The sequence below is a fragment of the Chelmon rostratus genome, chromosome 3 (genome assembly GCF_017976325.1).
Source record: "Chelmon rostratus isolate fCheRos1 chromosome 3, fCheRos1.pri, whole genome shotgun sequence".
NCBI lineage: Eukaryota > Metazoa > Chordata > Actinopteri > Chaetodontiformes > Chaetodontidae > Chelmon > Chelmon rostratus.
This window is the reverse complement of record NC_055660.1, coordinates 12,487,611-12,508,509: the sequence shown is the minus strand read 5'-3', so window position 1 is coordinate 12,508,509 and position 20,899 is coordinate 12,487,611. Positions and strand designations below refer to the sequence as shown.

At 43.2% G+C, this 20,899-nt stretch overlaps 1 protein-coding gene across 1 annotated transcript; it reads right to left on the bottom strand.

Moving 5' to 3' along the window:
* Window positions 1–1,670: 1,670 nt before the first annotated feature.
* On the bottom strand, window positions 1,671–20,130 carry mfng (MFNG O-fucosylpeptide 3-beta-N-acetylglucosaminyltransferase). Its single transcript, XM_041965570.1, has 8 exons — window positions 19,388–20,130; window positions 13,989–14,034; window positions 13,742–13,844; window positions 11,004–11,157; window positions 6,456–6,541; window positions 5,646–5,811; window positions 5,448–5,533; window positions 1,671–2,586 (listed from the first exon to the last, which is right to left on the bottom strand). Exons 1-8 carry the CDS (start codon window positions 19,748–19,750, stop codon window positions 2,535–2,537), a joined length of 1,056 nt encoding a protein of 351 aa, XP_041821504.1. The 5' UTR covers window positions 19,751–20,130; the 3' UTR covers window positions 1,671–2,534.
* Between the last annotated feature and the right edge of the window lie 769 nt (window positions 20,131–20,899).

Genomic DNA, 20,899 nt, shown 5'->3' with positions numbered 1-20,899 from the left:
ATTTTTATTATCGAACACTTTGGCTCATGACCAAATACCTGCACGGCCAGCCACAGCTGCGCTCTGGGTTGAAGTGGCAATCTCACAGATTTCAGTCCTGACTGATTTGGTGACACCTGTAGTTACTGATGGTTACAGCAATTGCAGTTTAATACTACAGGTCACAGAATGCTGGGGGCAGCAAAAATGAACTATTGTCATATTAATAAAGAAGTCAGGCAATAATTGGCCTTTTTCCACCATTCTGTGAGCAACTGTCATCAGATTTCACGCTGCACACGGCACGAGTCTGCAAACAGCAGGACATGGTGAAACTGAATGGAGTTGGTTACCTTGCTGAGTAGTTTGCAGCCTGTCGCCTGCAGCTCTTCATTTACCAGCTCAGCGTGGCTGCTTCTTCTTGTTCCATTACTCCCTGCGATATTTCAAACTGATCTGCCGTCCAAAAAAAAACAGCAAAATGACTGTTGTTTTGTTTCGTAGACACGTTTTTGATGAACGAGCGGCGCCGACTGCTCCGTAACAAAAGTCAGCTGGTGTTTCACCGGTTTAATGCTTTTAATGTGAAGCTGCAGCAGTAGAAAAGGTTCAGTTTGCACCAGCAGTAACTTCATAGAACACTTCAACTTCAATGTACAGTTCATATCTCTGCCAATTTATAATTATTGCAATACTTTCATCAGTGGACCACAGGCTCAATCACCATTATGTTAATAGTGATTTAGCAGATTCATTTTTAATGAAAAAATTCTACATTATAAGTTTAAGCGCTTATTAGCAGATGCTAGCATTTGATGATGAACATGTTAAAACATCAGCACATCCATGATCACATCAGCTTTGTCATCATGTTAGCACTGATGTCACATAGCTGCTTGTGTGGCTACAGACTCATTCTATCATTTTGGTTGTTTTTTTTTTTTGCCCACGTCACTTGCACTATACATGCACCAACGGTTGCATAAAGCACTTTAGATGAAAACACATCCTCCAAATGTTCCACTCAGTATGTGCAGCTCCAGTGAAATAAATCCTCATTGGTCACACATTCTTCTAAACGCTGCTTATCGTCTTGCTTTCCACTCATGAAAAGCCAGAACGCTTTGAAAAGTCTCAATATAAAACTAGTCAATTCTGTAACGGTGCGGCAAATTGATTTCACGTTCACAGCGAACTTTCGGCTCGCATTCAAACGCGCATGTTGTTTACTTCACACGGGAGGTCTCAGTATTCTCGTGGAGACGGGCCGGGGCCACGCGCTCATTGCCGCGCGTTCTCAACCACTTTCCATCCACTTCACGCGAGGCCAGCCCCAGACGCATTCGCCAGCGTATCTGTATTCACCACGTCTCCATTCACAGCAAACAAGCAGCCGGCGGGCCGCTGGCAGCGCGGTGTCATCTCTCTGCACATAGCCTCAGCCTCCCGCTTCAACAATAACATTCGACTGTGTCCGTGTCGCTGTGAGATTCATACTCTCATTCAGATTCTGATCTTTCCAGCTCAATATGATTTGCCTGCAAATGTGAGCCAGTTTTTCAGGCCATGGTGGAGAGCAGGTTTCAGACGTGTCCGCCGTGATCTCCTTCCCGCCTTCACCGGTTTGTCGTTGTTGTTGTTGTTTTCAGTTGAGGTGAAAATAGATAAATAAATGCAGCTGAGGCAACAGGACGAGTGGAAGTTCAGTTTACTTTCAGCCGTGGCCTTGGAGGAGGCACAGCGCGGTGACTGTGGACAAAACTGAGTAAACAGAGAGACAGATGGAGGGGTGGAGGAAAGAAGGGAGCAAGTGAGAAAAGGAGGGAGGGAGAACAGGAGGTTTGGATAAGGAGGGAGAACGGGGTGGGTCAGAATGGGTCAGTGTCTGCACACTTCATAGACACAAGGACATAGTCCCCTTCATAACGACACACACACACACACACACACACACACACACACACACACACACACATCAATGAAAACTAAAAATAAGCCTGCTGCAGCCGTGCTATTTGCACCTTCTGTGTACTTCAAATCATCAGCTTTACAAAATTTGACAATTTGTATGATCATGACGAAAAAGTAAAACAAAACATGAATCTAAATGTCATCAATGTAAACAGAACTTTCTGTCAGTTTTTAGAAATATTTACAATTTCATGTCTTAAGTGCTTCACTCCCACAGATAAAATGTTCCAAACAAGCAAAAACATTCAGTAGTAAAGACACAAGTCCTCAGTTTCTTCATTTAACAGTCTGTTTGTGACTCTGAGCTGAAGAAGAGAAAACTGTCCCCAGTTTAGAGTCAAGATCCTGTTTTCTGTCCGTCTGATCACTCGGAGCAGGCCCAGGAGGACAACTAAGAGCGAGCGGTCGTAGGTCAACAGATTTCCAAATCTTCACTTCCACTTCCTGCTTCTCAGACCGCTCCATCCAATCACATCCATCTGTTTTCTCTGCATTCAGACGATACCCAGGGGAAGTACCCCGACCAGCACGATCACCAGCCTCATCCCGTGAGCGTTTGGACGTGGTAGTCCTCCGTGACGAGCTCAAGGACACCAGCTGGTGAACGGATACAGTATGCAGTGGACAGTCTTAAACCTGTAGAGGACAGACGTGATTAATAATCAATCTGAGCCGAGATGACGTGTTGAGATCCTTTTTCTAAGGTAACAGCAACCATTAATGACCAACCGCGCTCTAGTGCAACGCAGGGCGTAGATGAGAGTATATGAGTCATGTTTTTCCAAACGAGTATCAACATGTGCTGCCGTCTCTGCACAGCGAGAGAGAGCAGCTGTACAGGTCAGAGTCTGCAGCGACCCTCACCGATATATAAAGGTAAGATCAGGTGAATCAGATCCTCTGTCACCTGGACAACAAGGTTCCTGCTAAACTACATCAGAAGATCAGCATCGCCGTTCATTTGAAGTCCACATACTATGCGGTGTGCATGGTGAGCCGAGGCGTCTGTCAGTTTGCAGTGTGTGTTAAAGGGTGCATTAAGTTATCTGTGACTTTGCACTGTCCTCTGTGAGCAGCCAGTAGAGACTGCGACAGCACCGATACAGACGATCTGCCACTACGAGGAAAGAGAGGAAGCTCAGCAGCTAAAAATAGTCGGGCAGAGGCACCTAATGAAGATGTCATGCAATAATATCACAAAGCCTTTTTATGATTTTTTTTTTTTTTTTACCTCCAGCAAGGACATTTTGTTTTTGCTCCTATTTGTTTGTCTGGAATCTCAAAAACTTTCAAAGTTTTGGTTTGGTTTTAAAGGATTTTCTGTTATCACCTCTATGACTACTATTATTACTTCTGTTTTTTCTGTTCATCTAAGTTTTGACTTGACCGGTGGGGGTGGGAAACTTCCAGAGAATTTCATTAGCCTCACTTTTTGTGCTGAGGGACAGAACATATCTGACACTCTGTCCCTGAAGAACCGCTTCGCTGTGAAACCATGTCAGCAACTTGTTGTCAGCGCCCTGACTCCTGACTGTGTCCCAGACTGTCCACGCGACTTGTTTTTTTTTATCTTTTCCTCTGATTTATTATTGATTGCATTTCCCTCTGACGAGATTAGTATTCTTCCTCTGCGGTGCTGCCTGCAAATCTCACGCTGCTGCATTCATGACCTGATTTCTTTGGAAAAAACAAACTTGATTTCCACAAACAGACCGGTTTAGTAAGCTTGACCAACTCGCAGACGAACATTTTACCGGCTCCTTTAAGGCTGCGGCGGTGTTGAACATAACTCTGTGCGACACCAGTGGATGGAAACAAATGGAAAGAGCTCACTGAGGAGCGCTTGTGGTGATATGTTCTTACAGCTGGTGACGGCGAGGACGAGGAAAGACAAACACATCTGTTGTTCCGCTGTGTTACATCAAATTGCTTTTATCTCTGACTGAACAGAGATCGAGCTGAACCGGAGCTACAGGCGCGTCACGTCTTCAGTTTGGATCATCCAAGCAGCGAAACTTGACTGCTGCTGATTTCTAAAAGCAGAGAGGCCCACAGTAAACAAGCGAGATGAATTCTTCGCAAAGACGTCTTAATATTCAATAATAATTTGCACATGTGCTTAATAGGTGATGTCTTGATTGCAGGTTGTAAGCGTTTATTTCCACATTTGGATATTCAAGAGCTGCAGCAAGGTAGCGTCTAATTTTGCTCTGACTTCTCAGCACCTCCAACAATATGAAGAACAGTATAATTGTGGTCGCCCAGGAGAATTTTACTTTGGTGAGTCTTTTTGTAGCACTGCCATCGTGTCAACTGGACTAACGCTTCGGGCCGTGAAATAATGTCGGGAACTTCATTAAATTTGTTCACAACAAATTTAAATTGGTCCAGAGAGGAAGAATCAGAGTTTTCAGACCTTTAGTCTCATGTCCCCATGTCGTGTCTCGTCAGGTCTGTCGATGTGTCTGTTCACAGTGTCATGTCTTGTTATGCGGTTCCTTTCTGACTCTCCTCTCATTTCAGACCCTTGTCTTCCTGGTGTCCTTCCCGCCTGTCTGATTTTCTGCCCCACCCTGATTGTCTCCACCTGTTCATTGTTACCTCATGTATATATAGTCCGCGTCTTCCTTTATCCTGTGCCAGATCGTCTTGTACGTAATGTGCCCTTTTGTGATCGCTACCCCAGTCCTAGTTAATACCAGAGCCTTGTCTTGTCTTGTCCTTTTGCCTTTTGAACCTCAGCACCTTTTGTTATTTGCCCTTCTGCCTAAGTTGCCTTTTTGCCTAAGCGCCTTTTGTTGTCTGATTTTTGGAAAGAACTATTTTGTTAATAAACCAGCCTGTTGAGCTCGCCTTCAGTGTTCTGCCTGTGAGTCCTGAAGCCCTGAAAGCCCGACAGGCTTATCACCCCATCAGGCCAAAATGACGAAATTGGTACAGAATATACCCCATAATCTAACTGTGGGAAATTTTCTTAGCACATTCATGCTCTCAGCAGAAGAGAGAGCGCTTGATTGGTCAACGCTGAGGAACGTGTCGTGGAAGATGTCACACAAGGCGCGTCCAGACTAAATCATTATTTTATCTTATAAAGTCCAATGGTGAAGGATGATCTCACTAGCTTCTGATCAGCTCAGCAGTTTTGTCGCATTAATCATAATGAAGATAACTCGTTTGCCCTTTTGAACTATATTACGGACTCATTCGTTGCCACAGCGGCTAACGTTAGCATTGCTAATTTGATGTCATCTGTGCTCTCCGAGACAATGTTGCAAGTGCATGCTACACACACACACACACACACACACACAGAATGTTAAATAGATAAAACAGGACTCGACTCACAATTGACCATATAAACCGTCAATGTATCAAACCCACATATCTGTGTACACCAACCCAAAGAGTAGTTATCAAGGACTCTACACAGCATGATGTGGGCAGAGATATGTCGATCACATCTCCTGATTCATGAGTCAGGGGCGGTCCAGACAAACCTGGAGGGGTCTTCCTCCTTAGAGAAGCTCCCTTTCACCTCAATGCTGTTCATCTTGTTCTCAAACATCCCATAGCTCAGAGTCACCTGCAGTGGAGAAAACACACACACACACACACACACACACACTCAGCCGTTAGCAGAAGTGCACGTGCGGGCTCTTCCGTGTGTTGTGTTGTTGTGTGTTGCGAGTCACGACCTGGTGTGGCAAGCTTCTGTGGCTGACGAGCAGCAGGTTTTCCAGGTGGGAGTGGAATAAAGGACAGTGGACCATGGAGATGCCCAGCCTCTTCTCCACGATGAAGCCCACCGTGCAGTCGTCGGGGAGGCGGATCGCCGCCGACGTCTGCTCGAACCGGGAGCCGCTGAAATGAACGCATACAAAAGCCCACAGGCACACATTAATGACTGCTGATTTACACATGACAGAATACAGATGACTCACAGATCGAGATTTTAAATGGCTGTTTAGCATTTTTCTAATTTTCCAAAAGAAAAACTATTAAAACCATTAAAACTTTCATCCTAAACTGACACTACTGGTGATTTTGCATGTTTTGGCCACGTTAACTACTGACTGCATGCACTTTACTGCTGACCTTTTCCAAAGAACACTGTAAATTTTTAGATTCCCCACCTTCCAGCCCTGGGCAGCCATTAGTCTCAGTTCTTTGAGAGCAGTATAAAAACAACCTTGCAGAGGCCTGACACTTACTTTAGATTGGTGATAAGTCACTCTGAGTCAGCCTTATTTTTTTGGTCAGAGTTATGATGCTGGTAAGCGCAGCTGAAGAAAGAGTTTTTGAATGGTGGTGCATTCAAGTGTTCGCAGGAAATTGTGACAAGCACCAAACAGCAAAGGAGGCCTTTGGAATCACATCATGTATCATTATTGTGTGTCTGTGTGCGACGCTAACAAGCACCTCAACGCTCTGGACATTTGGTTCTTATGAAGACAATGTACACACACACACACACACACACGCAGTGAGTATCAGGTCTTACATACCTGGCCCAAGGAGCCATTTTCTCCGCCAGCCGCCGACTCAGACAGAATCCTGCTCCTCCAGTAGCGAACCAGAAACGCACTTCCCTCTGAGACGAAACACACATGAACACATACTGTTTATTCATTTTTTTCATGTTCATTTCAACAGGTGCACTGAGCTGGCACAGAGGGGGCTAACTGGAGTCCTCTTCCCATGTGGAAGCTTGTGTAGCCTTCACTTTCTGAATGGAATACAAACTTAACAATGGCTCCTTCTGTCTTCATTATTATTCTTTATTCTACTCTCTCTCTCCAGCCATGTCTCACTTCCCCCTGGCTAACGTTACTTTGGAACTGTCCAGATTTTCTCCATCTGTCCACCAGATGCCCTCAGACTTTACCCACCTGTCCCAGTCACCTGACTCCCACACCCACCTGCTCACCTGTTCCTCATTCCCCAATCACCACCCACAGTATTTATACCAGCCCATCTCCACCTGCCCCTCACCAGATGATCTATACTTTTTCCACAGCCCCAAAACTATTTATATTGAAACCTTTGTCTGTACCTGCCTGCACCGCTTACCTGTCCCATTCCTGTTCAGCTGTGGATTCTCAGTTAATTCTCAATGCTGAATTGTTCCTGTCTACCTGGGATGTCTGCACTGTTGTGGTTTAGGGTGTTAGTTTAGTTATTTCGTGTTTGTGTTATGTGTTAAATGCTTTCCTCACATGCCATCTTTTGCTTTACTTCCTGTGTTTTCCCTTTTGTGAGTGCTGATTTGGTTCACCTGTCCCTCATTAGTCTTCCTTCCCTCCTGTATTTAAGTCTGTGCTTTCCCACTGTGTGTGCTCGCTCATTTTTGGACTTTTGGATTCGGCTCCCTCTTAGGATTTGTTTGCAGTTTGAGTTCTTTAGATTTAATCTTTGCATGCCTCACCCTCCTGTAAGCCTTTTGTTAATTGCCTTTTTTTTTTGTAAATTATTTGAACTGCACCTGCTCCAATTTTTCATAACAATGCATCATTATAACAGTTCAAAACCAAAGCTGTGTGTTTTTGTTGAAAAAGCTATGTGTATTGTTTGTGGGCTAAACATGGCTACACTTGCTCCAGCCAGCAGCTAACCATAAAAGTTAACAGAACATCTCCACATTATATAGTATACAGTATTATATCCCTCTGTTTTTGAGTGCTTCTCACACATATAGACACACATCTACTGTATAATGTGTCACCATCTTCATATGGGAAAAGTCCTTAAAACTTAAAATGCACAAAATCTGTATTCACAAAAGTGTAGAAAAGTGCACACATACACAGAAATATTATGACTATCTGGCTCACACGCATGTCTGCAATAGACAAGAAATACAGAAGAGAAAGAGTGCCTCTATCACTGACCTTATATAATAAAGTGTAATACTTTTCTCTTCCTCTCTGGTTTCCCTTCAGACTTGTATTGATTGATCAGCCTTTTCAAAACCAGCCTGATATGAATTGCGCATCTTTATCTGCTCACTCGCTGCCACTTCTGAAGCAGATGTTTTCTTCAGACTCCCTGCGGTATAAACTGTTCAGGTGATATTTTACAGGAGGAAATGTATATTTCTGGTGATTTGTTTGCGTGTTAGTCACAGTGAGATTAGGAGTTTAGCGCAGGCTGTAATAACAGAAGCACGTCTGTTTTCTTTCAGTTGTCTGTGTGATTTATTTTGTTTGCTTCTTTCTACCAGTTTCCTTTCCTTTACTCTTTCCTTTTGTTATCCTTCCATCCACTCCTCCCTCTTCCTAGATTTTCCCTTACTGGTATTTCCTTTCCTTCTGTCACTTCCTTTCCTTTCAGTTTCTTTCCTTTCTTCTTTCTGTCTTCCTTTTCTTCCCATTCCTTTTCTTTACATGATTATCATTTCCTTTCCTTACGTTCTTTCTTTTCCTATTTCCTGACTTGTTGTTTGCACCTCTGTCTTCCTTCCCATTCGTAATCCTCCTTTTCATTTCTTTCTTATCCTTTCATCCAGTCCTGTGGATCTTTATCTTCTATTTCCTTCCTTTTTGTGTCGAAGGCCATTGCTTTCCTTTCCTTTAATTTCCTTTCCTCTATGTCATTCCTCCTTAATCTAACCATTTATTTCCTTTGGCGCTCTCTCTCTGTCTTTTAATTCCATATTTTTGTTTTATCGTAACCTTTCCTTTCCTTCCTTTTCCTCCTTCCTTCTCTCATCCTCCTCTCGGCCTCTCAATAGTGACAGGAAATCGAAGAATGTAAGAAAAAGAGGCCAGGAGACAGAGAGAAGCCTGACATTCGTTTTTGTTTTCTCCATCACCCATCCAATTTCAGCAAAGGATGGAGATGATGAAAAATAGGAAGAGAACAGTGAAAGGCACCGATGGGAACAGAAGGAAGGAGGAAGGAAAGAGGGAGAGGAAGAGTTCGGAAGAAGAGATAAATAAAGATCTATTTTTCGGTGTAAATGGCTGCAATCAGAGTGGAGAATGTGACACGGGAGAGATGGAGAGAGTAATTTCAAGAAATGAGTGAGAGAGATTGAAAAGTGCAGGGAGAGGGGGAGAGTGGGGGGGTGACATGCTATTCAGAGAGCCTGCTGGAATCAGGATGCACTTTAACTCAATAGGAGCATTAATACTACTGTAAAGCATGTGAACTCAGTGAAACACACACACATACACACACACACACACACACACACATACACACACACACACACACACACCTGTGAATAGCTGTTTGTGAATTTCAAAAACAAACTATCGACCTCCCACAGTTTGACAACCTCCATCCCCCTGGGAGTCTTCCTCATTGTGTGTGTGTGTGTGTGTGTGTGTGGCCATGTATTACTCATGCTGTGGGGACATAAATCTGTTTACACAGTCACATTGTGGGGACTCGCCTTCCTTACAGGGTCAGTCACCAGGAAGTGATGTAGACGCGTGTCTGTGTGTAAGTGTGTGTGTTTTACCACCAATCAATATCCCGACAAGATACTAATCATTCATTGATTACTCGGGTCTGAAAGTCTGTCCCATGCTAACAAAAGCCACAGAGTTACATGTTTCCTGTGCTTCCATACATAAATGCATAGTGTACATCCAGTGTCTCCAGTCATGGAGACTGCGTCTTCCTCTCATGTCCCTTCACTGGTGAAGGCAGTCAAAATAAAACATGTATGAATTTTGAATGGCAGCGGTTAACCTGGCTTGGCTGCGTTTTTGGCACAAAAGCAATAACAGGAAACCTCAGCCTTCTGTCACAGTTCGTCAAGTTCCTCCATGAGCATCAGCGAAGCGCATCGGGAAGAGGGAAAAGTAAAAAGAGAACAAGAGATGTGAGAGAAATGAAAACATTTTCCTCAATGTCTCTGTCACATTTTTGTAGTTTTGCCCATCGTTCTTAACAGACTTAAACCAAAGAGAGACAAGATGGCACTACCCATCCACAAAGACTCCAGATTCCACTCCTGAGGTGATGAAATGGCGCCCAAGTGTCACGTGTCCTGTGTGATATCAGATAAACCAAAACAGCTGCTCTGTTCGATGGGCAATAATAGGTTTCAGTATGCCACATGAAAAGCATATGGGAAGGTTTCTTTTATTGATAGTCTTTTTATTTTCCTACGAGTGAAACAGTGCGCCCTGATCCACAATGACACCAATTATAGTGGTGCGCAAGTTCATCTCATAAAATACAGGAAGTAGGAGATTTAGTTAATTAATTCAAGTTTGAATGGATACGAATGGAGTTTATGATTCACTTAGCATGGAGGATAAGAAGAATTTGACTTGCATTGGAAAAAATGAATGCGCATTTCATGCGGTTGATGTGACTCGACATATTTTTAGAAATAGAAGCATATTTAATGAGAAATGATGACTGTATAAAAATGCTGACTCTGCGAAGGTGAAGGTTAAGATTATTTCTCATAGCTCTCATTGAAAATGCCGTCCTAGAGCTCCTGAACTACCACTCAGCTGTTTTTAAATGGGATGAATGATTATGCTGTATATTTAACACGTGAATATGCGGAAAAAGTGCTTGAGTTTGCTCCCAAAAGTGAAAATACATCCAAATGTATGTTATACAGAATGCTTTCTCCGATGAAGAACGTCAAGAGTTAGAAAAACAGTGGGATGTGTGGCTTTGCATGGCAGCAGTTTAGCCGTCCACAGGGGAGGACTTAGCAAAGAGAAGAGAAGGAAGGAAGGAAGGAAAGAAACAAAGCAGGCAGGAAGGAAGGGTGCAAAGGAACAAGTAGGCAAAGGAGAAAGGAAACAAGTATTGGGAGGATTCATGAGAAGCAGTGAGTGAATAACATCGCAGGTCTGTAGAGATGGATAGAAGATACGAGCAGTCGGTGAAAAGAAAGACGGAAAAACAAATGTGTGGCGTTAAAGACTGTCATGTATCACAGTGGGGTCACACGTAAAAGCGTTTCACTGCATAAAACCTTTTCAATGTGTATCTGTTTGTTCATTTGATGACGTGACGTGACCTGGGATCTGATCATCTGCTGAATGTGTGAAAGTTGAATAAACGCTGAGCTATGGTACCGTCGCATTGCCCTCCAGCAGTTCGTGAGCAGTGATGGGCTTGTCCAGACTCGGTTTGCCCACGTAGATGTCGCTGTCCTGGGGGAAGGCCGACAGCAGGGAGAGGAGGGCCTCCGGGTTCACGTAGTTATCATCGTCCACGTGACAAAACCACCTGAGGAAGAGGGACGAGGGAAGACCAGAGAAGCAGTTGAAGTAAAAAAAAAAAAAAAAAAGTTGCCTAGATTTATGATCAAACAACATTTGAAGAAGATTCGAGAATTTAAAATGCAACAAGAGTAAAACATGAAATATATTTTTGGGGACTTTGTGTGGAAAACAGTTGAGCATCAACAACAAAAAACTAAAATTCAAATGAATGGAATTAATCTGATGCATCATTCCGCCCAATTTACCACCTCGCTTTTGGAACTTTTAACTTTTGTCCCACTGCCTCCGTCAATTAATGCGACTCATGTCATCACCTAAAGTTGGGAACTTGGGTCACATGATAAGAAATGGTCGTATGGAGGGAGATCATAACCAACTGCGCTTTTCAAGGATGGTCAGATGTGGCTTATATGTAAGGTACAGAGTCAAAAATGCTCTGAAAAAACTTGTAAGTGGAGAATATTTAGAATATTTTATCACAGATGTGTGTTATTACTCTTCAAAACAAGGAAAAATACAAGAAAAACACCTGCACCTCAGCGTTCCTGTTGTCCCCATAGCATCGCTTCATTTCTCTGTGAGTGATCAAGCTGCTTGATTTCTTCTGCCACCTTAATGACTGGACATGATGTCGAAGCCTCCTTCCAAAACCAAACAGACTCTCGCTGCAACATTAGAGGCCAAATCGCAAAGCTGCTGGTACCAAACTCAAGTGCCGTCTCGTATCCCCTGCCATCCAAACGGCTGCCCAACATCACGCAAGGCTTCCGTCCAAGCCGAACAGCCTCGCTTCCCTCCTCAGTCCAAATAACAAAATGGGCCCTGGAATCCAACTGAAACGCTCTTTCATTTTCTCAGCCATCCTAATAACAAGACGGCAGTCGAAGCACACCGACGGCAAGCTGCCGGGCCTCATCAGAAATATTACTGAATGTCAACAACACTTTTTTCAGCATCCTGTATGGCAGCCTCAAGCAAGGAAATCAAATAAAACAAATCACAGTGTATTTATGTAATACGAGATGTAGCCTTCTCAAAATATTGGTTTTCTTTGCAGTGAGTTAACTTGTTTTTTTTTAGCTTTTTGATCACTTGAGGGCAATGGGACGAAGCTCTCACCACAACACTGACATGTTACCACCTGTTAAGTGAGCAGCTGCCCATTTACACATCCAGAGAAACGCCGGCCTTCATTTCAAGACGTATTTCTGTCTGTCTGCCAAATGCACGTCCAGTATTTACCCTCCTTTTAGCTCTGTTTTTGGTCTGCACTCACTTCTGAGTAAAGAAACCCCCTTCTGAGCTGCTAAATGCTACAGCACGTCCACATGGTGCTTGCTAACTTTGTCTGTGTGGCGTTTGGTGCCAGGCAGGTAGCATCATGGTGTTTTCTTTTTTTTTTTTAATCCATTGTTAATATAAAAATGCTGACAATAGTCACTTTATTTTTACAGCATATTTGCCCAGATTGCCCTCTTCAGGCTTGGAATGACCAAAAAAAAAGTGAGGGATAGCTGTAATGTTTGAATAAATCTTTTAAACATGATAAAAGGCCAATAGCAAAACAGAAACATGGATGCCTTTAAGTACTCCTCTTTAATGGCTGAAGTTGAAAGTCTCCAAGTTCATCATCAGAAAGTTTTCCGGTTTGAGCCCTGATTTAGAAAAAGACAATATTCCCTCTAAGCTGCTTACACGCATAATGAAAATGAATATTCCACTAATATTCTCTTTGCATGCAGCCGTGCGTGCTCTCAGCCTCCCTCCCTGATTGGTTCAACCACCTTCTTGACACACTTCTTGCCTGTTTACAGAGCTGACTGTAAACAGGCGAGAAGCTGTGTGTCACACACTGATAAAAACCCCAATGGAGACACATATATTTGTACATAAGTACATTTACTCTAGCACAGTTTTGAGGTATTTGTACTTGGGTATTTCCATTTTATGCTACTTTATTCTTCTATTCCACTACTTTTTGAAAGCTACTATTGCTCTTTTTACTCCACTACATTCATTTGACAACATTAGTTACTGGTTGCTTTGCAGTAGTCAGTAGTTCATTTGCACATTCAGATTATTAATAGAAAATACAAATCAATTTACACATTCTTGTGTATTGCAATGGATTAAGAAGCCTGGTAGCCTATAAAGGAAATTAGCTCCACCTTTGCCAGAGTCATCATCAGTGATGCTTACGCAGTAATGCAACACAAATTATAATCCGGTGACATTAAACATATATTTATATTTTTCTTAAAGGGCCATTTTGCATGATGAGCACTTCGAATGATGTAATCCATTGCAGATGTCTTTCATACATCAAGGAAACACCTCTGCTCTGCCCTCTGGGAGATACTGAACTAAATTAGTGTTCACCAACAAGACGTTATTTCCCATAATACATCTGACTGTAGTAATTATCACCTGTGTGTACTTATACATCTATAACCCTAGAAGATTAATGACTTCTTTGATTTTCCCTTTCACTATCTGCTCCTGTAACAGCCTGATTTCCCCACGGTGATCATTAAAATCTGGACTCTTAATCCGAGCTTTGAATGCAGTGGACCTTGAATGTGTCTCACCTCTTGTCTGAGGCCATGAAGCCGTCGTACTCGGCAGACATCTTGCAGGACAGAGCCTGTTGGCTGTGATCTGACTGGCAGCCTGTTACCACCATGTTCAGACCTGCAGAGAGAGAGAGAAGGGGGAGATGTGTGCGTTTGATTTACACAACTGGACTTCCTCAGTTTCACATGTGTGTCCACATGCTTATACTCTAGATATTGATGACTGTGCAATAAGTCAAAATTTGAGAGTGTAAATGCTCACCTTCTGAACGCAAGTCTTCATCCTCTGCGTCTGTGAAAATGAAAGTCTAGAGAAGAAACAGACAAACGAAGAGAAAGAAAGGGATTTAAAGACACCAGCGTTGATTATGTCCCCCTCCTGCTGCACGTAACAGAACGTCCTTAAAGCCCCTTCGTTAAGGAGTGAACACAAACACACTCATGCACACGGGATCGATATCGTTTTGAATGGAGCGAATTCGGTGTGACAAAAACAAGGCTCCCCGCTGTGAGCTCAAGAAATTACTCATTGCACACAAATGCAGAGCGCACACACACCGGCACACGCACATTTAAAATCCAAAGTGGTCAGAGGGGCACTAAATGGACGAGTCAATTTCTTATTTGGCGGATATATGAGTCAAATACTGCACCACAATACTGCTCTCACAGCCCTCACAGCCTGTCCTTACAGTCATTCAGATAGATAGATAGATAGATAGATAGATAGATAGATAGATAGATAGATAGATAGATCTGTAGTACAACACTGACCTCTGGTGGTGTAAAATTGTGAAAACACTCAAGCTTTAAAGGTTCCAAGCTGCAGATTTACTTTTATTTCAGTCTTTTGGGAGAAATTTCGATATAATCTAAACGTTATAAGAACTGAAGAATTTTTTTTTCTTTTTAGAAAATCAATATTATCATACTTTTATCTTTGTATTCAACTCCATGAAGGCAGTGCTGGCATTACTGGCCATGAAAAACAGACAATATATACATGATTGTAGAAATATGCCATCTAACTGTTTTGAATGACTTTTTCCACAGAATTCAATTCACTCAAATAAAAAATGTCTTCATTCATCTCATTTCAGTCGCTTCAAAAGTAATTACAACTTGAGAAATTAGAGAAAACCAATTATCACGTATTTGCTGACTTGCATGGAAATATGGATCATATTATTGGGCTTTTTCTCAAATTCAAATTACAAAATCATTCCCAATCCCTTCAAATTTCACCAGCGTTTCCGAAATTTCACAACCAGTTGTGCCAGATTCATCTGGCGGTCGCTTCACTTAACAAATAGCAATCTGTCTGCATGAGTCACTCAGGCTGGGGAGGTTTGCACCGAGGGATTTGAACAAGCAACCCTTGCGTCACACTCCATCTCCGCAGCCCCTCAGGCTGAACCGTGCGGTGTGTTCGACTTTCTTTGCCAGACGGGCACTAAATAACCTCAGAGTGGGACAAATCACCCGTTAGATGAGGTAAACACAAACCATAACTCATGTTTTATTCAACTCCCGGAGATGTATTAATGTGTCTCGCTGCCTGTTGGTTAGAAAACAAGGATGCTAAAGTGTTTCAAGCATTTTAAAGCATTTCAGTACAGAATTCAGGCAAGTTCCTGCTTTTGCTGCTTTTGTTCTTTATCCACACATGACTACTGACCAGTTTTCAGAACCAATATGAGGAGGAAAAACTTTTTGTGTCCATCACATCATCTCATGAATTTAAATGTCCATCGGGTTTCTGTTTTTCTGTAAGCTTGCAAGGCTATCTAGAAGGAAAGGGCAGAATAAGCATTAATGAGTATTATTGGCTATATTCAAATCCAAAAGAGTCTTCACTGAGGACATTTGAGGTGACTGAAGGTTGTCTGGCAGGCCTTTAGTTTTCCAAATGCTCTTTTTTTTTCATATAAACACTTAAATGAGATGGTAATATTTGTGGAGAGCAGAGAGGAGGTCACAAGTAGATAGAAAATAGAGAGAAAAAGAGAGAGAGAGAGAGAGAGAGTGTGTGTGTGTGTGTGTGTGTGTGTGTGTGTGTTCTAAAGAAATACAGATAGGAAAAGAGGAGATAGTCGGGTTAGAGAGTGAAGCGAACAGGGTGTGAATTTCCCACCATAGAGAGACACTGAATGTATGTGTGTCAGTTTACGTGTGTGTGTGTGTGTGTGTGTGTGTGTGTGTGTGTGTGTGCGTGCATGTGCGTGTGCGTGTGCACAGACAGCATGAATAACCGACATGGAGTGAGAGAGAGGCTTTCCAGGCTGCCTGACAGGCAGCTCCAGCTAATGACTGTAATCCCTGGATTACATGATCAGATTAGAAAAATATCATCCAGGGATAAATTATTTTTGTTATTTTATATCAATGACAGGAATAATTCTGATTCCATAAACCTTTGATGGTCATAGAAATGGGAGAGAGGCCCAGAAACACAGACGAGAAATGTTGTTCTGCTGCCATCCAGTAGATGGCGACAGAGCTACTTTCTCGCAGGTGTTTGTTCTTGCTCTGCTACCTTTGTGATGCTTTGAGTTTTAGACTTTGAGAGTGGGGACATTTTTTTGGACAGTGGGGATATCTTGGCCAGTCAAGACTCCTTCAAATGGCTGTTTAGACTTTTTTAGGGTTAGGGTTAGAATTAGGTTTAGTTTAAGGTTCGGTTAGTCATTGTGATGTTTAAGGTTCGGTGAGGGGCAATAGAACGAATTATACCTGTGGGCCCTTACAAGAATGTCCACACAGACATGTGGCTAAGCTAACCCTAAGCTTGTTTAGACAAAAACCTGTTCATAGACTTACTGTCCATCTGGGGACAGAAACCTTGTTAGGGTTAGGGTTAGCGTTTGGCTTTTTGTTTCAGGTTTAATCTGACAATAAATTCTGAGGTTCCTCTTTCTGTTTCGTCCAGGAGTTTCCACCACATCTCATGGCAAAAATGAGACATTTTGGTTTAACAAGCAGCCAGCCTTCTGTTCTGGAGACATTTCCTCACCATCAGCAGCTATCTTAACCCCGGTGACTGCACACGACCACCAAGAAACCCTCACCAGAGCCCAGAGGGCGATTAGCCTAGCTTAGCATTCAGACACACAGGGAAACAGCTGGCCTGGCTGTTCACAGAGTTTTACAGTAATGTAAACATGGCAGTTTGCAGCTTGACAGCAAATAACCTGCAGTAACAGCCCGGAGCAGTCTTCTTTTTCCAGCGAGGCTGCCTGCCGCCGGTATAGACACTGCACACAAGTGCTGGTCTAATCATAACTCCCTCTAAAAACACAAACTGTTGGTTTCACATGTCTGTCTGTGTGCAGATAAAACAAGTGAGATACAGCGTGTTTGGCAGCTTTAGAGGTGCTAGCAGGACAGAGCCAGGCTAGCTGTTTCCCACTGCTCCCAGCCTTTCTGCTAAGCTAGGCTTATCGCTTTCCGGCTCTGCCTCCATGCACACTGCACAGACGTGAGAGTGGTACAGATCTCACCATCTCGCTGTGAGGAGGACGAGCGTGAGGATGAATCCTGAGGACGACTTCAGTTATCCCCTGACTCCACCGCCATCAAGCTGAAATTTCAATGTCTCCAATATTTTGGTTTTGGCCAAATACCTGCAAGATTTCTCACATTTGCGCTAATCAGCATCCTAACACACTAAATGAAGATGGTGAAGAAGGTAAAGGTAAACATTCCTGCTGACAGAAAATGACAGCTCCGAGTCACTCTGTCACAGCGCTCCTGTTTCTGGCTCGCAGCAGATTCGCTGTTTAGCGGCAGGAGCTGCCATGCTGGTTAGAAATGACTTTTCACCCTGTGAAAATGGACAAAGCATTGTGATGTGTGCGTGTGTGCGCGTGAATGCACGTGTGTGTTTGTGGGTGGAGGTAAGATGAGGTTCATTCTGTTCTGCAATCTGCCTCTCCACTTCCTGTTCTATGACCAGCTTCCGTTTCAGTATTGTTAACAGAGTCACTACACGGCGGCTGCTTCCCCTCGACCCAGACAACCTGCCTGCACAGCTTCCTGCGTGTGTGTGTGTGTGTGTTTCTTGTATTGCTGTGTTTGTCTCATTTTATGTGTTCGTATATGCGCAGCATATAAGCGGGTCTGTTTTGTGCCATATTCTCCAATGCAAAGACATAGGAAGACGGCATGAGGACGTTCCTCTTTCACTCTTAAAATAACGTCTTACTCGCACAGCGATTCTCCACTGTGAGACCAAAAACGAGAAGCTGCTCATCTGTTTCACTTATTTCAAAAAAGGAAATGAACTCTGTCTCATGACTCACAACATGGAGTCAAATAAATCAAAGAGTTGTCAAAGAGCTTGTTTAAAAGACGTGTTTGTTACAGTGGTCGTTATGCTGTTGATGCATATATATTTGAATAAAACACACTGAAACCAAGTCATTCTGTGATTTCCAGCGAAATCCCCCACTCTTCCTGACTGGATAGGCCCTGTGCTGTGCCTGCGTACCGGTCAAAACTGCAACTCTGTGCCGACAAAGCTGAGCTGTATTGATCCTGAAGATGAACTCAGCTTTGATTTTTCCAGCCAGGTTGGACAAATTAAGGCTCTGGAGATTCAAGATGCTGAACTCCAAGATAATGTTCCTGCTAAAGTGTTGTGTGTTGTTTTGACAAGCCACTTATCACTGCGGGGCTGGCGAAGCCTCGCTGCGGAGACAAGCAAAATACCAGCCAGCCGACTGTGTGTGTGTGTGAGAGAGAGAGACAGCAAAATGCTGTTTGAATCTGATTACACTGTTATTTGTCGATTTTTCTTTGGCAGTGACTTATTTTGTATTTCATGCCAATAAAGCAGCTTTTAATGCAACAATAGCTGAACTGAAAGAGAAGATTAGGACAGAAAATGAACCACTGCTGCCTGAAATTCAGCACTCGATACCAGAACTCTTATAATAAAACCTTTCAAACTGGAGTTATGGCAGAATAACAGACATCCAAAGGCAAACAGGGTTTGCCATTTTCTGACTGAGCCTCGCAAGTTCTCTGATGGCAAATCTATCGCACACAAAAACTGACCACAACACCTCATCTCACCTTCACTGGAGTCTTTAAAACCAAAGTAAGCCCTTAAACAGCGATGACTGCTCCAGTTTCGAGTTAAGAAAATCAATCTATGTCGCTGAAATCCCTAAATGTCACAGGTGAGAATAAGAAAACCAGCCGAAGTTGTGCCTTTTCAGACTGACACCAAAGTGTCATCCGGCTCTAAAAAGCAAACAGATCCCATTTCTAATGTTTCTGTGTTTTTGAACTCTTTACATCAGCTGCCAGTAAAATGACCAACCAAATCACTTGGGCACACAACTTAACCTTAATCAGCTAAGTCAATAATCAGACCTGAAGCCTGCAAACATGAAGGAAGTGAATGTTTTTGAACTGCATGTCTGCTGAAAGGCCCCATGATGGAGCAGATATTTTAATGCTTATGCTTATTTTAAGGCTGAAACTGAGTCCTTCTGTATCTCTCAGGACTCTTCTGTGGTGATCAATTCGGGGATCAGCAGTAAACTTTGATGGCGCATCAAGTGAGCAAATCTACTGGTTCAGCTGGAGATGCCGCATCATTCTGCTGTTTTACTGGTGCAGGTGAATTTGGCCCAGACCAGCACAGACACTCACGTGCGCCCTGGTTCTGGAGATCCACGTCTCCAGCAGGAGCGCGAGGCGCGTCTTGTGGAACCTGCGGGTGGTCTTCACGGCGACGAAGATGTCCTCCAGCTTCAGTTTCGGCCGGGTGACATGTGCGCCCTCAGAGCCCGGGTGACCTCCGGCCGCGCTGCTCCCGTTGCTAGCCGGGTCCTGCGCGTCCTTGGCCGCGGATGGAGGCTGCCGGATGGACCTGGGTAGCGCGCCGGGTGCCGGATGATGAGCCACGCTGCGTTTGGGAAAGCTGCTGGTGCGTAACTGAAAGTCCACGTAAAGAATGATGAAGAAGGTGAAAACCAAGATCGGGAGCCTCCGACATATCCATCGCTTATGCATGGTAGAAAAAAAAGTTATTTAGAGTCCATAAAGCGTTAAAACCACGTTCTTGGTCCCATCATAAGAAAATAATCATCAGTCATTTGTTTTTGGACTAATTTCGTGGCGGTTCCTCCATCACCTCAGCGTCTTCCTCCTGTTTGACGTTACCATCGCTGTTCCTCATTCATCAGCTCATCATTTAAGTGACTGAAGGCAGTTTATCAAAACGATTTAGCAATCAGCAACCCGATCGCTTTTTTAGAATTTCGCCCATTGATCCTTCTAAACAATCCACAGCGTGACTCGACTGATTTCCTCTCATTTTCTGCGTAAAAGCCACCGCCACCAGGTTTTTTTGACTTTGTCACACTCTGCCCACTCACTGTCACCAGCGGCAAGCTACACACAGCCAAAGGATGGGACTTCCGGGTGTGCGTTTCAAAATAAACCACGACAGTGCGCATTACAGTATACTTCCGGTTCTATTCAGCTTTTTTTGAGAGTACGTTCAACATGCATCATATAATATGGGACAAAGATACTCAACAACACCTAAATAAGACATCTCATTCTAAGATATCTTTAAATATAAGAGTAAAACAGTTATAATATGTTGTGTAGAAATATTTGTACATGATTAAAATATTGTGCTATTGCACCTGCATCTCTTCTGCAGAAGCCGGACCAACAGGTCATTTCCAGGTGTCACTAATGACCAGATTTCCTTCAGTCAATCAGCCGTATCCTACCTGGTGATTGATTTAAACACAGCATGTATGTAGCATGTGACACACAGACAGTCAGCTTTACAGCCTCACAGAGAGCATCGGCTTGTCTGCTGAAGTCTAGTCTCATTTCTTTTAGGTATACAATACAGTACACAGAGCAATGTGGGGTTATGTGATGATTTTCTATGAGTGAGGGTCATTCTTTTCCTAAAATGATGGAATGTAAGTATGTCTGGACTATAAAGCTTCTAGCTTGAGCCATTTCTTTGTCATGGTCAGTTTCACAAGACTGATGGTTGTTGACAAATGTGGGATTTTTGAGAAATTCAAAGAATGAAAATAGATGTAAAGGGAAGGATTTTTTTTCAGACTTGCAACATAAATTCAAACCACCTAAATGCAGTATGTTGCGCTGACTCCAGCCCTTTTTGAATTGCCA

Coding starts and splice junctions, on each gene's coding strand:
- mfng (XM_041965570.1), bottom strand. CDS start 19,750: ATGCATAAGCGATGGATATGTCGGAGGCTCCCGATCTTGGTTTTCACC. Junction 13,845..13,988: donor TGAAGACTTGCGTTCAGAAG/GTGAGCATTTAC, acceptor CTCTCTCTGCAG/GTCTGAACATGGTGGTAACA. Junction 6,542..11,003: donor TGCTGGAGGGCAATGCGACG/GTACCATAGCTC, acceptor GTTTCGTCTCAG/AGGGAAGTGCGTTTCTGGTT.